This window comes from Podarcis erhardii (genome assembly GCF_964252035.2).
Source record: "Podarcis erhardii genome assembly, chromosome: 7".
NCBI classification, from domain to species: Eukaryota; Metazoa; Chordata; class Lepidosauria; order Squamata; family Lacertidae; genus Podarcis; species Podarcis erhardii.
In genome coordinates, this window is record NC_138511.1 from 54661465 (window position 1) to 54677946 (window position 16482).

General features: G+C 43.3%; 1 protein-coding gene across 3 annotated transcripts in view; it reads left to right on the forward strand.

The window, feature by feature from the left end:
* Positions 1 to 588: 588 nt before the first annotated feature.
* SF3B3 (splicing factor 3b subunit 3) overlaps positions 589 to 16482 on the forward strand; it is a 33484-nt gene continuing 17590 nt past the window's right edge. The window contains exons 1-11 of one of the 3 annotated variants that reach the window (XM_081872292.1): positions 589 to 729; positions 1451 to 1556; positions 2134 to 2460; positions 3602 to 3774; positions 4927 to 5068; positions 5767 to 5879; positions 7511 to 7648; positions 7805 to 7908; positions 8715 to 8880; positions 10460 to 10555; positions 11124 to 11196. In XM_081872292.1, the coding sequence (XP_081728418.1) occupies positions 1487 to 1556; positions 2134 to 2460; positions 3602 to 3774; positions 4927 to 5068; positions 5767 to 5879; positions 7511 to 7648; positions 7805 to 7908; positions 8715 to 8880; positions 10460 to 10555; positions 11124 to 11196 (1402 nt within the window). In that variant the 5' untranslated portion in view covers positions 589 to 729; positions 1451 to 1486. Of the gene's footprint in view, positions 730 to 765; positions 903 to 1450; positions 1557 to 2133; positions 2461 to 3601; positions 3775 to 4926; positions 5069 to 5766; positions 5880 to 7510; positions 7649 to 7804; positions 7909 to 8714; positions 8881 to 10459; positions 10556 to 11123; positions 11197 to 16482 lie in introns of those variants that run through there. The other 2 variants (XM_081872293.1, XM_081872294.1) reach the window with 2 other exon arrangements.

Genomic DNA, 16482 nt, shown 5'->3' on the forward strand with positions numbered 1-16482 from the left:
GTCCTGGTCTAACACGGTCACCAGGACCCCGCACCGGCTCAGTGCATTTCAGCCCAAGCGTTTCAACATAACAACAATTATTTTTTTTTTTACCCCAGCCACTCTGGGCGGCTTGCAGCATATATATAAACATAGTCAAACACCAAGCATTAAAAGCTCCCCGATACAGGGCTGCCTTCAGATGTCTTCTAAAAGAATACAAGCGGGGAATAAAACTCGCGAGGCAACGGAGCACAGGGAGACAAAGGCTGGCAGGAGAATGGACAGAAAAGACAGTGAAGCTCCTAGAAAATGGGGAAAGCACAGCGTCCAAAACTGAATTCGGCTTCCGGCGTCCGTGTATACGTCTACCCAAAATAGACTATAGCAGACAAATCGTCACATCCGGGAACATTAATATAGGTGCCTAAGCTATTGCCTGTGTCTCGGGGTGGGGATGGGGAAACAACCACCAACAGCGGCGTTTCTATTGCAGAATAAAATAGTGAGATTATTTCCTGAGCAAAACAACAACAACTCCAAGCTAAAACGGGTGAAGTGGAACAGTCCAAGCCGCGCGGGGGTTGCTTCCGGCACGCCGTGGCCAGCCCAATCGCTCAGTTCCGCGCTACGGACGTGGAAGGACCCAAGGAGCGCGGGAGGCCGCTGAGGCAATGGCGGTGCTTGACTGCGGGCTGTGGAGGAAGTGAAGCAGCGGCAGGATCCGCCGCCATCCGCGCTGCTCCTGCGGTAAACGCCGCCAGATCCCTTTCAGAATTAGGCTGCAACTTCTCTAATCCCCGGCGGGAGGAGGCCATGGCGTATTTGTAGGCTGCCACGCGCGCGGTGTTACCGAGGCCCTTGAGTGAACCGTTGCTGGGCGACGCCGGTGCGGGCGGGAAAGAGCTCTGGACAAGCAGGCAGTGAGGGTGCCGCGCTTTGTACACTTCTCTGGACAATTTTGGCCGCATTTTCACTTTGCCCACTGAGGGGAGGGGGCGCCTAGCAGCAGCGGTAGGACGCGCGCTGCTTTTTCGCAAACCACGAAGGAGTTTTTCGTGCAGGGTTTAAGCCCGACCCTCCATTGTTTTAACCCACATAGCTTGCAATACCAAGGCAGGTTTATTGTGGAGGGGGAAGCCCCGTTGAGCGGGGTGGCAGTTACGTTTGAGTCAGCGTGGAGAGGACGGTGCTGTTCTTTATTTGTAAGAGACTTATTTCTCTCCGCCCATCCCTACTGCACGTGTACTCGAAAGTGGATGTGGTCAGGATTTATGCAGCCGTGCAGTCCTGTGCATGTCTACTCAGAAATAAGGCCTGTTAAAATTGTTCTCCCTGATCATGCCATACATCTTTTAAGTTGTCTAATACTTTTTAAAATAACTGTTTGGTGAGCTGGACTTTAGTCCATAAAATCTTATATCATAAATACACACATAGTGTATTAACTGCTTGGTGTTCCTTTTCTCAGCAGGTGAACTGAGGGGAAGTGATATCAATCGGCACCATGTTCCTTTATAACCTAACTCTGCAGCGAGCCACGGGGATCAGTTATGCCATCCATGGCAACTTTTCAGGTACTCAGTTCTGACTGAAAGCTTAGATGAAAGGTGAAAGCAAAGTCTGGTATTAGACATAGCATGTATTTCTGCTGAAGTTGTATACCTGCAATTTTGTTTAGAATGGCAGAGATACTATTTCAGGATTCTTGTAGAATATGGGATCTCAACTTTGTCATATTTTTCTGAGCCAAATAAACTAAGTTTTCGGAACCTCTTCAGACATCAGGCAGTGGTTAGGCTTGCAACGTTCACTTTTCTCCTTGGCTTATCAAAAGGCAAGGAAGGGCAAGGTTAAGTGGCCACATATGTATATGGATAGCAGAGCAATATGCTTTTGAAAAGTAAGCAACTTGTCTGTTGACCTCCAATTCTGATTCAAGATTTGGCATTCTGATTTCTGGTCTGCATCACAATTTCAGGACAACTACTTATGTGTTCTCTCTGTAAAAAGTGGTCACAACTCAGGTAGGGAAAACAAACCTACAAGGCACTTTTGAACTTGTAAGCAGCAATGGGAGGTTTGATAGAGAAGTGCTGATGCTTTGGCCATCTTCCTCTTTGGCTGATGATCAGGTTTTTCTTTTCTTTTTAGGTACCAAACAACAAGAAATTGTTGTTTCTCGAGGCAAAATCTTGGAGTTGCTTCGTCCTGATCCGAACACAGGAAAAGTTCATACTTTGCTGACAGTGGAAGTCTTTGGAATCATTCGCTCTCTCATGGCCTTCAGATTAACTGGTGGAACCAAAGACTACATTGTGGTGGGCAGTGATTCAGGTCGCATTGTTATCTTGGAATATCAGCCCTCCAAAAATGTGTTTGAGAAGATTCACCAGGAAACCTTTGGCAAGAGTGGCTGTCGCAGAATTGTTCCTGGACAGTATTTGGCTGTGGATCCTAAGGGGCGAGCTGTCATGATCAGTAAGTTGGGATGGTTGTTTTCAGTGGTAGCTGTATAATACTGTTGAGTAACTGAATGGGAGAAATGATTTGGATAAGAAACATTGGTTGGTTTTTCTATCCTTGGTCTAGGTTTTGAAACCGCTCCAATCAAAAGTGCTTTTATTGGCGATCCCAGTGCAACTAGATCTGTGTTGCAAATGGGAACTGAGAAGTTGTGAGTTTCCTTAGGCCATCTAAATGAGTTTGTGGTTGAGTTGATATTTAGACCAGGGTTTCCCAGTTTATACTCTTAGCCACTCCAGCTAGATTTACTCTCAGCCAATCAGGGTGATTCCATGTTACGAAGAATTTGTTGGAATGCAGCATAATTCAAAATACTTCCCTTCTACGCATTTGGTACTTGATGTGGTTATGTGTATGACTGCTGAAAACTGAACTAGAAATAGAGCTAAGTTTGCTTAATGGGATGTAAGTGGAGCCTTCTGTGGGTGTCAGTTTGAAGAAAAGCACTTAAGCCCCATATAACTGGTGCAACAGTTTTCTCTTCCCTGATGTGATGATTAGGAATTCATGTCTCTTCTCTGACATAAGACGTGGAGACATTTGGATCCAATTCTGATCAGGTTCTCATCATAAATGCCCATTTTCTTATGCATGCATCATGTCATTTTTTTAAAGCTGAAATGTAATTTTGGGGTTTGATACAAATCTTAGTAGCTAAAGTGGATCTGTAAAAACACTGAATGTTGAACATGGTTTTCTAATTGTTTACCATCCTGTGATGGGAAAAAAGGTGTCTTCAGGTGAGCCTCCACTGCCATGGTTATAAGATCATATGCAGCTACCTTAATGCCACCTTTCCTTTATATGGGGCTGCACTATGACAATGGCAGTTATGGCTCTTGTAGTCCAGAAGAGGATGGGTGTGCGAAACCCAATCCTGCTGTGGTTCAACTTCTAATGTTAAACTGGTTTAGTGTTACATCTGAATGCAACTACTGGTTCTTCCAACAGGAAAGTAGCTGGGGAAAACTGCTGTGTCTTGAGAGGGCTGCAAGGCCTGCTTATGCAAGAGTAGGGATTGGGCACCTTAAGCATTAAAGTGCAGACATCTTCTGCTTCTGTATTCCTAATGTTCTCTCTGTCTATCTCTTCATAGGTGCCATTGAGAAGCAGAAGCTAGTGTACATTCTGAACAGGGATGCTGCAGCCCGACTCACAATTTCTTCCCCATTAGAAGCGCATAAAGCCAACACCTTGGTTTACCATGTAGTTGGAGTAGATGTGGGGTTTGAAAATCCCATGTTTGCCTGTCTGGAAATGGATTATGAGGTAATGAGGAATTCGTCTCTCTGGTGACTTCCTTGCTCAACTGTGTGTCTCTTTTTAAAAAATGCAACTAACACCTTATTGACTCCTTTGTCAACAAAGTCAACTGTCCATCTTCAAGTTCTCCAATATGCTTAGTATGCCCTTCTTATAAATAAGCTGACTTTCATCGTATTCTCCATAATACAGCAAAATAGAGATTTCTCTGGATGGCGTGGAGGAGGCCTCCAGTGCAACCATGGGTTAGGTCCCCACTATCAGAGTTAGGCAAGTCATATGACTGAGTACATAAACAGATCAGAAGGGCAAGGAGGGAAACAGGCCTTGGTGGGCAAGCAAGCAATTGCAGAGAGCAAATGCTCTCCAAAGGTGCCCAAGTCCTTGACTTTGGGCTTAGAACACAGCTTACGATCAGAGGGCACCTCACCTGAGTTTGTACTAGTATTTTGTTCTTAGTGGCATATTAATAGCAACAACAGTATTACTATTTGTTGTGTATATAGTGTCATTTATGCACCGGTATGATATATTCCTGTAACCTAAGAGATTTCTATTCTAAAACAGACACAGGGAAACAGTAGAGGAATTGGGGAGTGAAGAATGTGTGTTTGTTATTTATGTCAGCTCTGGATACATGTGGGACAGGCACTGTAAGAGAGGAGTTGCATGGATGTCTCTTGAAGTGCTTTGCGGTGTTTCTATTGGTTAGTTTGATTATAAGTTTATATTAGAGGTCTCTGTACTGCCCTTCACCAAAATAGTCACAGGGTGGTTTACAAAGAACAAAACATAATTTTAATTTTTATAAGTAATTCTTATATATTATGTTCCATTGATTTTGTGGCAATAGGGTCAGTTGCTGCACCAGATAAACAGGCAGGTGACAGCCTGAATAATCCGTTTCTGAACTATTGGATATTTAATTTTTTTATTCATGGCAGTTTTTCTTTCGGGACCTTCACTTACAGTGCAGGCAAACCTTTTCAGTCTGCTTTATTACTCTATTTTTTTTCATTTTATTATGAACATTTATATAGTATTCTTCAGTTGATATTTCCAGGACAGCTTACGTTAAAAATGCATCCAAATGTATGTTCTCTTACAAGGCAGAGTATGACACTAATTTATTGTTGGTACATGTATTGTTTTCCACAGGAAGCTGACAATGACCCCACAGGAGAAGCAGCAGCCAACACCCAGCAAACCTTGACATTTTATGAGTTAGATCTGGGTTTGAACCATGTTGTCAGGAAATACAGTGAACCCTTGGAAGAACATGGCAACTTCCTTATTACAGGTACTGCTACCATTTCCAGTCCTTTTAGGGAAAAGGCTTTATCCTAAGATGTCAGAAAGAGAACTGCTTGAGACAAATGCACATTTTCTGTAGGCTCAAGCCATACTTGATGAATGAAAAGTACAGCAGCATTACAACTATCCTTGATAGTTGCTTTTGTGCCATGCTTTACAAAAGTGCAACAAGTATTTCCACTCTATGCTCTACATTGGAAACCTAAAGTAGGTTAAAAAGTGGAGACCTCTGTTAGTAGGCAGAAACCATCAGATTGATGAAAGCTCACCATATGTAACCCTCTCACTCCTGTGCTTTTCTTTGCTACCCTGATGATTGTCTGCACCTTAGCCCAAACCATGACATTGTCTTATTGCAGCAGACATTCAAGCACGAATACATTACTACCAAGTAGTCTGGCAGCCAGGCCAATACTGGACAGGGCAGGATTGCCCGGAGGGGCAGCCAGAGTAGGAAAGCTGGCTTGCCAACCAGTTGGGTAACGCTGGATATTTGCAAGTCCCTTCATGCTTTCACTTCCTCTGCTTGAACATAGACCCCTCTTCAGCCTGAAAATGGTGGCAAACTTGTGCAGTTTTTTCTCAAGTGTACCTTGGGTAAACCAGTTCCACAAGAACCAGACGAAACTATAGATGGAGCTGCTCTTCTTCAGCTTCTTACAACATGTTTCTTTTATTCGTCAGTCCCTGGAGGTTCTGATGGTCCCAGTGGAGTGCTGATTTGTTCTGAAAACTACATCACCTACAAAAATTTTGGTGACCAACCAGATATCCGATGTCCCATTCCCAGGAGAAGGGTAAGGATCTTGTAGCCTTTTTCACCCTAAAGGAATATCCCAGTAGCATTCTCTGGGCAGCTGAAAAAATGGTTCACCTTTCAGGTTTGGCCAAAAACACGCAGCATTTGTATGAAGATGAATGCATTATTAACAAAGCTGTGTAGGCTCCATTGAGGTCCTTAGTGAACTTGGGCTTCCATGGAGTGGGGAGTGGGTCTTCCCATGCCACACCTTACTTGTTAACTCCTTTTCCATATCAGCTAGAAAGAGCTGGCAGCAAAAGGTTGACTTACGATTTTGCAAAATTCCCAAAATTCTCTCAATGCTCATTATCTTGCTAAGACTTTTAGGGACCATTAGGAATTTGAATCTATGTAACAATATATCTGAAGAGTCCACAAGGGACTGTGCTGCCTGAGCTAGGCAGGCAGGCCACCATTGCCACCTCCAGCAGCTGTGCTGGTAGACTTTGCAATAATTGTGGATGAGGTTGCTCTAGAAAGTGCATGCTCCATCACCACTTTGTCATAACTGTGGAAAATACTCTTAAACAGTATTTGCTTTCATCACAGCAAAATGGCAGCAATGCAAGCACTTTGCAGAGTGATCTTGCCCACTGTGCCTTATTCTGAGCAAGGTGTGAGATAGGCACCAAGGAGAGCATTTGGGTTATCCTTGCTTTATGGGAGGAAGGACCCAGTTGGATGGCTAGCAGTAGTGGCAGCTGGTGATGGAGGCAGGTCATTTGAGGGTAGGGGTGCCTAGTCTTCAGCCTGAGTTATGTGGTGTAGAGTGGCTCATTATAGGACCAGCCACAAAAATATTAATTTCCTAGTAGCTGAAACCATTATGATAGAAATTATTACTTAAGTATGGAAGTACTGCTAATTGTAAACTGAAAGTGAAAACGCTGTTGTGGCTTGATGTGATGAGTTGATGTCTCTTCTCTGATGCTTATTGTGGAGATGGCATTTCTTTCTGATCAAGCATTGTTGTTGATTACGTACTTGGTGCTGTGCAGGACACAGAAGACACTGTCTAGAGGTTTTTAAATTGCAAATCTATATTAGACAGTCAGAGACATTACTGAGAGAGGGCTCTGGTGGAGTTGGGGTACAGTCTCTTTTGTTGCTTTAGCCTTCAGGCAGCAACTACAAATGGTCCTCTTTCAGAGGATGTTTGAGACCCTTGAGCTGCAGTTTTAAGGTTCATGTTTTTGTTCCACTGCAAACCATTGCTTTGTCTGTTCTTTTTGTTGGTAGTTTAATTTTATGTTTTAATGTTTACTTGTAAGGTCTCTTGAGGTGCTTTGACAAGAGTTGGGAGATAGAATTAATTTAATAAATAGATCGTGTTTGAAATTGATATTTGATGGTGGGGGGGGGGGAGAGCTGGACCCAGGGATTGTGAGGTTTATAGCTCCTGCAAGGCCCAGCGAAAGAAGCGAGGGAAGTGGCTTGATAGAGGGCTCGGGAGCAGCATCCCAGAAGGGCCCAGAATGGAAGGAAGCAGTGAGGGAGCCTGGCAAAGCTGCTATAAAGAGGGGTGATATTTGCAGTAGGAGGGAAGCCATTAACAGGTGATTTCTAGCTATGATTCCATTAGGGCAGCTTCTAACTTTGAGTCTGACTTGCTCTTCCTTCTGACAGAATGACTTGGATGACCCTGAAAGAGGCATGATTTTTGTCTGCTCTGCTACACACAAGACCAAGTCTATGTTCTTCTTCTTGGCTCAGACTGAGCAGGGTGACATCTTCAAAATCACCTTGGAGACTGATGAGGACATGGTACGTCTCCTGCTGTATTCATGAATGTTTGCTTGTGTGTGAGAGAGAGAGGGGGGGGAATGTTTGCTTGTGTGTGAGGGGGAGAGGGAGGAAGAATGGGTGATGTGTGAACTTTCACATCTAGCTCAAGCAGTAACTCATTTGTGGTGGTTTCAGGTAACAGAAATTCGACTCAAGTACTTTGATACAGTTCCTGTCGCTGCTGCCATGTGTGTTCTGAAAACTGGGTTCCTCTTTGTGGCTTCTGAGTTTGGAAACCAGTAAGTAAAATCTCCGACTTCTTTCTGAAGGGTTGCTGAATTTTTATGCTTGATACTGCTGTTGATGTTCTGCAAAGCACACATGCAGTTTTGGCTACCTTTCCTTCTCCAAATCTGGAAATTGTTCAGGTTGTGGCTGAATCTCAGACCCTTGCAACCAACCACAGGTATGGCCTGCCTGCTTGGTTTCATCTTGCCAATTTCATCAAGGAGTGTGTCAGTGTCCTGTTTTCAGAATCTTACAGCAAGCATGGGTGTTGTGGGTTATTATGTCAGGATAAAATTTTGGATTTGTTTAGCCAGTGAGGCCCAAACACATCTATACACATATAGCTCATGGTGTGATATTTCATTCACAGGAAGAGAGAAAGGATCTGGGGCAGAGAGCGTATCGTATTGTTTGCCTTTTCTACAGATAGACCAGGGGTAGTCAATCTTTTTATACCTACCACCCAGTAATGCATCTTTCTTGATGGTAAAATTTCCTCACCGCCCACCAGTGCTCGATGGAAGGAGGATTCAGCTCGTTCCGTAGAACCACCTATCGCTCACCTAGAACCTTGAAACGCCCACTAGTGGGCAGTAGGGACCAGGTTCACAACTCCTGAGATAGACAAATAAGGATGTGAAGATGTGTCTTAAACTTGGCCCCTCAGCTACTCTCCTTTGTCCTCAAAGTGTTTTCTTCAGCAAGCAGCCCTACATCTTGGACATAATTGAAATAGCAAAGCCTGGGGTGGGGGTGGGGGAAACGGTCCAGTTTCATCAGAAGTGGCCCTCCTAGTGTCTCCCTCTTCTCTTTGCAGCTACCTCTATCAGATTGCTCATCTGGGGGATGATGATGAGGAGCCAGAGTTCTCCTCTGCCATGCCCTTGGAGGAAGGAGACACATTCTTTTTCCAGCCTCGGCCTCTCAAGAACTTGGTGCTGGTGGATGAACTGGACAGCCTGTCTCCCATCTTGTGTTGTCAGGTATGCTGTGTGCTTTGTCCCATAGCTTGTGACAAGCTGCTGGGTTCTGTGTTGACCTCTGATGCTGGACATTGCATAGCCCTCTAGACCTTGAGAATAATTCCAAAAATGGTATAAGTTTCCAAAACTCCTTTAGATCAGAAACGCAAAGCAGGTGAGTTAGTTCTTTGTCATGTTTGTATTTCACTTTTCCACAGAGTTGCTTAGCGCAACATGCCTGTCCCTCCTCTTCCCACCATTTATTTTCACAGCTGCTACTTTGAGTTGTAGGTTAGGAGGTGATACCCCTATGAGAGAGTGTTTGACTTGGTGGAAGTTGTATCCAGTGCACTGCACTCTTCTGAATTTTGCCACTTTTAATTTTGCATGGGATTTGTTAGGGGCCCAGGACTTAACACTTTATGCACCCCCAATAGTTTGCAAAGTGGGCTAGCATAATATTTTCTTAAGTTGAGCCAGCTGTAGGTCATTGTGCAGCATTTTTACAGAAGTGACTATCTGAAGGGAGGGAATTCTGTCAGGAGAGAGCCCACTCCCAGTGGGAGCAGTCAGAATTTTATTTATTTTTTTTAAAAGGTGAAATTTGGGAGAGGGATGGCTTGAAGGCCACATTTTTTTTGCCAATCCTCCATGACAGCGGGGGATCTATGGAAGCAGTTGGTTTTTTTAAAAAAGGCCTAAAATATTGGAGGTCTTGAGTGGAAACAAAAACCCTTTGGGGGAGCCACTTGCGGCACCTGATTTATAAAAAGGTAATTTTATACAAAACACCAAAATGTAAATTAATACTTTAAAATACCTCACAAAACTGCAAGCCTTTCAAAAAACCTACATAATTGGCAAACCAAAGTTAATGGACTATGCTGAAATGTAAAACTAACTGGAAAGCTCAGAAATCAAGACAACAAGAAATTTAAAAAAGAATGGGAAATGTTTATTATGTATTTGCAAAAGTATTGTAAACAGGTTAATACATTGGCAGGATTTTAAAAACACTTGAAATTTAAGAAATAGTACAGGAAATCTGAGGTAAAAAAATAATTTGGTGTAGAAATGATAATGCAGCTGAAAAGAAAACTTAAGGAACGGGGGGTGGGGAGTCACAGGGTTCGGAGAATCCCATTTTATGGATTTGATATTGTTTATGTATTTTTCTTTGTTTGTGGTTATTGTATTTGTTATTATGTGTTGTTGTTGTTTGTTATTTTTGTTGAAAATTTATTAAAAATATATATTAAAAAAGCCTAAATACAATTTTGAAGGGAAATCCGAAAAGTTGAAATCTGAAAAACATGGAGTAAAAGGTTGGAAGATGAGCTCTTCCATAAAAGATTGCTCCAACCGTGAGACTAATTCAGGGGAATATCTTCCCCACTTGATGTCATTTGCCATTAGTTATTAATGCAGATTACCAGTTTATCAAGTGGCAAATGTGAGAACCTTTGCCGCAATCACATATGTAAATGGGAGTAAAATGTTGTAGCTCTATTTATGATGCTTCGAAAGTGATAACCATCTTAACTGAACAACCTGTCACCTTTCCTCTCTTATCCCTGCATCTTGGCTGCTTTCTGTGCAGATAGCTGATCTGGCTAATGAAGACACCCCTCAGTTATATGTGGCCTGTGGGAGGGGGCCTCGGTCGTCACTGAGGGTCCTTAGACATGGTCTTGAGGTAAGAAGGGCAGGACATGAAGAGCAAAGCCATTCTGGATCTTCCTCTTGGGTGAAACCTTTTTTGTTAGATGAGAATGGATTCACTGGTGTATTCTGAAGCTGAGTAGAGCTAGAACAGGCATAGGCAAACACTGCCCTCCAGATGTTTTTGAGACTGCAATTCCCATCATCCCTGACCACTGGTCCTGTTAGCTAGGTACGATGGGAGTTATAGTCCCAAAACATCTGGAGGGCCGAGTTTGCCTATGCCTGGGCTAGAATGTCAGCCTAACTGATCTCACAGTTTGGTTAGATTTTAGAGCCAGGTGGATGAATCACATTTGCTGCGCTGTGTGAGAATGTCATAAGAAGTCATAAATAGCATGTGCATTGGGGATTTTGGAGAAATATACTGAGCTAGATTTTCCAGTGGTTGGGTTCAGTGTAAAGCATTTTTATAGTGGTTGAAGGACAGAATAATTCTTTTGTTTTCTCCTGTGTAATAGTAATAATTAGGTCCTTTTTATTTGGTGGAGAAAAGCCCTGTTTTAAGCTTTTTAGCATTAATAAAATATGTCTTTCTCTAGGTATCTGAAATGGCCGTCTCAGAGTTGCCTGGTAACCCCAATGCTGTATGGACAGTGAGGAGGCATGTTGAAGGTAGGAGGTCTTCTGTGATGCAAATGCAGTGGTAAATGGCACGTTGAATTTCATTGTTCATCTACAAGTCACCTTACTTGGTTCAGCTGTCTTTGCCTGGAGAGCATCTACCTGCCTCAGGATTATGACTTTCATTCTTAAACTGGAGTAAGCACAAATGTTGTGTGAAAATTGCACATACCAACTCGGAGAGAAAATCTGCCTGTTTGTAGGTTTTTAGGAGTCCCTCCCTGCTGAGAGCAGGAGCACTGACAATGCTGTTGCCCCTCTTGCTATAGATGTAGTGCATTCTGTTCAGTGATCTCTTGGCAGTGTTGCCTTTAAGCTCACTGCTGTGGCCTTTCTTGGTGTCTCTTAGTATATGATTATGATCTTTACCACTCATGGTGTTCCTTCAGCCTCCACCCCTGCCTTTCACTGGAATTGTCTTTGCCATACAGCCTTTGGTATCTTATGTGCTACTACACCTTCTGTGTGTTCCTGGAATCTCTGCTGGCGCAATGAAACTGGGCGGCTGTCCTGGGACATTCTGTCTTGGGGTGTATTATTGCAATAGAACCTGACCTGTCTGTGGAAGAAGAAGAGACCTTAATGCACAATCCTAGGCTTATGGTGGTAACATGATTGTTTCGCTCAAAAGCTCCATGGACAGCACAATTATGACTATTCATACTACATCATTTGCTTAATCATGAAAGAGTATTGTGCTTTTTTGGAATTAGGGGAAGTTGTAATGCCCTTCCCTGAAGGCATGTCTGAGAAATAACCAGGTACCCCTCCTGACTTGCATTTGCCATTTGCTGAAGGCCCTTGCTCCTCATTGTGTGTGTGTGTGTGTGTGTTGTTGTTGTTGTTGTTGTTTTTCTTCATATATTAATCTGTCCTCTGTTATGGAGTCAAAAGTGTGTATGGTCTTCAGACAGGACATCCGTGCTGTTCTCAGCTGTCTAGCTAGCACAGAACTTTGGAAAGCCAGGACCTGTTTTGATCAGCCTTTCTGTATTTTCAGCAGTTCAAGATTTGCTCTGAAAATGCTTTCCTGACCTGCAAGGGTTGCTTGTCATTCACATGGCTGGTGGTCAGGGGGGGAAAAATGCCCCTGTGAGACTTTTCCCAGACAGCAGCTGGTTTTTCATGGAGTGGAATTTAGAATCTTAGAGTTGGAAGGGACCCAAGGGCCATCTAGTCTAACCCCCTGCAATCTCAGCTAAAGCATCCATGACATGGCCATCCAACTTGTTCCATGTGTGAAAATAAATTTATTATATGTGGACTTCAGTGCCTCATAAATGTTTGGGTGACCCAAGTGAGTCCCAGCTCTCACGTTACAGTGTGATTGAGTAGAATACATTGGTCAGGAGGATAGCTTTACTGGTTCAGTTTTGCATCATGCACAAGGTTGTTTGATGCACTTAGTATTTATTAATGGCTCCCTCTAACCAGGTGTGTGCCAGTTTTCGCCATGTAATGTGTTAATGCAATGGCTTGGTGTCTAAAAAATACTAAGCCATGGTTTCTTAAACCATGGTTGGGTTGTACCCTGCCCAGTGGCTTAACTATGGTTTGTTTACTGCCAACAAACCACAATTTGAAGCCGTGGGTTCTTGTTGGCTTTGGAACCTTGTTTAGTTTTTAATTACGGCTTGCTATTATGTATGAATCCACCACATTTCCTCAATCACTATTTCTTTGGCCATCTCACCACCTCCTCACTAAGCTACCAAGCTACCAAGCTACAAAGACATGTGGCAAGATCAGCTTGAAAAGAAACCAAACTTTGGAAAAGAAAGCCATGGTTTGTTTTATTATCTGTGGTACAACTTGTGCCATATACACGGTCAAACAAACAATGACTTCACTTTGTGTGCAAACCAGGCCAGTAGTACAAAACTGACCTGGTCATAATGTGGTAATCCTGCCTGTGTCTGGCTTGTGCTTCTGAAGTTCTGCATTCTCTCATGTTACATGTGTACCATATGAACCCCTTCCAAGCAAAAACTAACCTTGGCTGGTATGTGGTCCCTGCTACTACCAATACCAAGCCTTCTTTTTTCTTCCACAGGTGGCTGGTGGTGGAGGTGCTGATCCCCTCCCACAGGTGTGTACCTACAGCCAGGGGCTGTAACTGGAGGGGGGGAGGAAGAGGCACAACCTTGAGGCTCTTTTTAAATTACTTTTCTTGCAAACACCTCTTTCAGCAAACTATGTAAGAAGTCAGTCAGTATCCAAGTACCATCTGAGTCCTCAGCCCTCTCCTGAGCTGGGATAAGAACTGGCTTTTACTGTCCAATTGCTTTCCACATCCTTGGGGTCTTTCTCAAGATAAAGTTAAGCTTCACATGCCTGTAACTATAAGGAACTGCCATCTTTTCTTGCCCACTGGTCCTGGGCATTCCAGTATTTTAATGGGGGTGGTGAGACCAAGTTCACGTTTAGAGATGTTAAAGTCTAGATATTCATTATACCATATTCTTCTACACCCCAGAGTTCTGGGTTTAGTGACTGTTGTTCCTTACCAGAGTTCCCACTCTGGGTACAAAATGAACAATACAGGCAGCTGTCTGATGCGCTGTTGACATATGATGGACCTTGTCTGCTCACTCACCCTGTTGGCCTCACCTTGCTCTGTGCTGAGGAGGAGAAAAGAGGTGCTGCTTGCCTGTCTTGATTCCTCTCTGGCTTGACTTCTTTCTCCTGCCTTTCACAGCAAGTTGGTGGTGGTGTTACCATTTCACTGCTGCTCACAAAATGACTTACAAGACTATTTAAATACAGCATAGCTTATGCAGCAGTTAAAATCCATGTGCAAAGTTAAGAGGCATGAGATCACGGGCATATCTGCAACTTTTAAACAGTGATATTTCAAGTACTTCTGTGATCACTCCCTCCCTCACTCAAAACTTTGCCGATGCTGTCTTTTATGGAGCAGTCAGACACTGGGCATAAGTTTCATTTAATTTTTCCAAGAGAGTTTGGGCTAGGAAAGCCATGTATGCACTGTCATTAGTGCTAACAGGTTACTTCTGTAACCACAAGAAAGGAATCTCAACAAAAATTAATGTTTGTGAATGAATTCCCAGTGCTAATGATACTGTTAACAATCTAGTCCATGATGAACTTCTGACTACTCGGACACCATGATTTTCCAAATAATTGATTTGCTTCTTGTGTTTAAAAGGGGTAAAGTCAATTGTGTAGATAAAATGAGGGATGAAGCTGCATGGGAACCCCGATAGTTGTCCAGGAGCGCCCCCTCCCCCAAAAGCTAGTTCTGGCAGCTGTTGGGTGCCAGCAGACAGAGGACAGTGGGGGTGCTTTGTGAATAAGGAAGCCTTGCTGCCTGTGTTGCTGAACCTTGTGCTCCATCACAATCGAATGCTTATGACATGGGTGAATCTGAACACCTGAGTGCCTCGATTTGGAACTGTGTTAGGAGTCTGTGGAGGACTTGGGTGGCGGCTTTAGCCTTTATTGTGACAGAGAGGAGCACATGTCATGGACTTCTGCACTGAGGTGGGAGTGAGTTCCACTCAGGTCAGCAAGTAAAAGTGTGAATGGCTTTGCTTTTGCCAACCTTAGGGCCCTCTCATCTGTTTTGGACTATCAGCTTTCCCCAGCACAGCTGATGGGAGCTGCAACCCAAAACAGCTGAATGGGCATGAGTTTGGTGAAGGCTATACAGTAAGCCTGAAATTTTGGGGGCGGGGTATATTATGGGGAAAGCACCAAAAGCAAAAATCACATATGGCCAAAACACATTGGAGGATATTGTGAAAGTCGTCGTCCCCCCTCAGATGCCTGCCCCCCTTTTAATTTATTTGCCAAGCACAAAAAGCTGAATTCGCACAAATTAAATATATGTAAGTTACAAGGTTACTGTATCTAGTTTCTGAAGCTGCACTAATTAGAGCCCTCCTATATGAGTTGCTCAGTTGCTTGCTCCTTTGCCTGCTGCCTCCACAGGATTGGCTGTGAGCTTGGTGGGCCAATCCGCTGTTGGTATTTAACTCTTTAGAATGACTGTTTTCCATATCTGAGTTCTTTGAAGCTGGTGGTCTACAGATGAAAAGAAATATACAGCCTAAGAGCCTGATTTGTGTGCTGCCCCTGTAAAAGGCCAAGCTGGAGAGTGCTTAACATGGAAAGCAGCTACGGAAGCAGCCTTGTATCTATTCAGACCATTGGGCTCAGTATTCTCTACCCTAACTGGCCGTGTCCCTGCAGGGCTTTCTTTTGGGAGGTATTAGCAGCGCTACTAGGGATTGCACCAGCAGGGGAAATGCTTTCTGCTATAGTGGTAATTTCTAAATGGTTTCATTGGCAGAATGAATGTGAGGAAACTGAACAGTGACGTGTCTGTTAAAATGTTACATATTTATTTGTTTATTATTAAATTTGTTAGTCACTTTATATTTCTCAAGGCAACCCAAAGCAACTTACAGCCAATTAAAATTCATATTAACGTATCTATGCATTGTCTAAATCCTGTGTAATCTCTGGCGCTATATTTAAAACATGTGAATAAGCTATTTTGTTTCTGTGGATAGAGGACAACTGGAAAGTGTTCATGTATCCATTTTCAAGCTGAGTGGACACCATGTTAGTTAACATTACAGTCTCTTCTTCAGCCCCACTTTTTTTTTACTTCAATTGAATGCATGTTGCCCCCCTGGTATAGCCATCCTTGGCAGTATTGCTGTTTAATTCTTCCTTTTTGCCCCCATTTATTTCCATGAAACTGCAGCCAAATTCTTTCCCTTCTGCCCCTTGAACAAGAAATCCCCTTGGTCTTTTTGGTGGTAACTAAACCGGACTTGCCACTTAGCATCTACTGTGGAAGCCTGAACTCTAGGGAGGACAACTGCTTGACCTGGAGTTCCTGTAGGGCTCCATTGTGGGAAGATGCAAAGAGAAGATGGGCATCTCTCTTTCTAGTGGCTTCTAATCTTGCATTTTGATGGTTCAATGCAATTTATACCTGTGAAGCCATAGAAGTTTCTCTAGCTCTGCAAAAGCCTGCTCTGACTCAGATTCCTCAATCTGGTGCTTAATAGTTCAGTGGCATTCTGGGTTTTTTTTCCTTTCTGGAATGTGGAAAGAAGGTGTGTGGATTCTTACTATTAACTTCTGGTGGAAAGATCTAAAATCTGTGAGAGGTTGCTAACCATTTGTTCTCTGAGCTTCCATCTGCTTCATTAATTCATTGTTTCCGTAATAGTGTTTTGTTATCCCTCCTGCCAACTCCATCATTTTTTTTAAAAAGAACTAAATTAGCTGCATCTCATA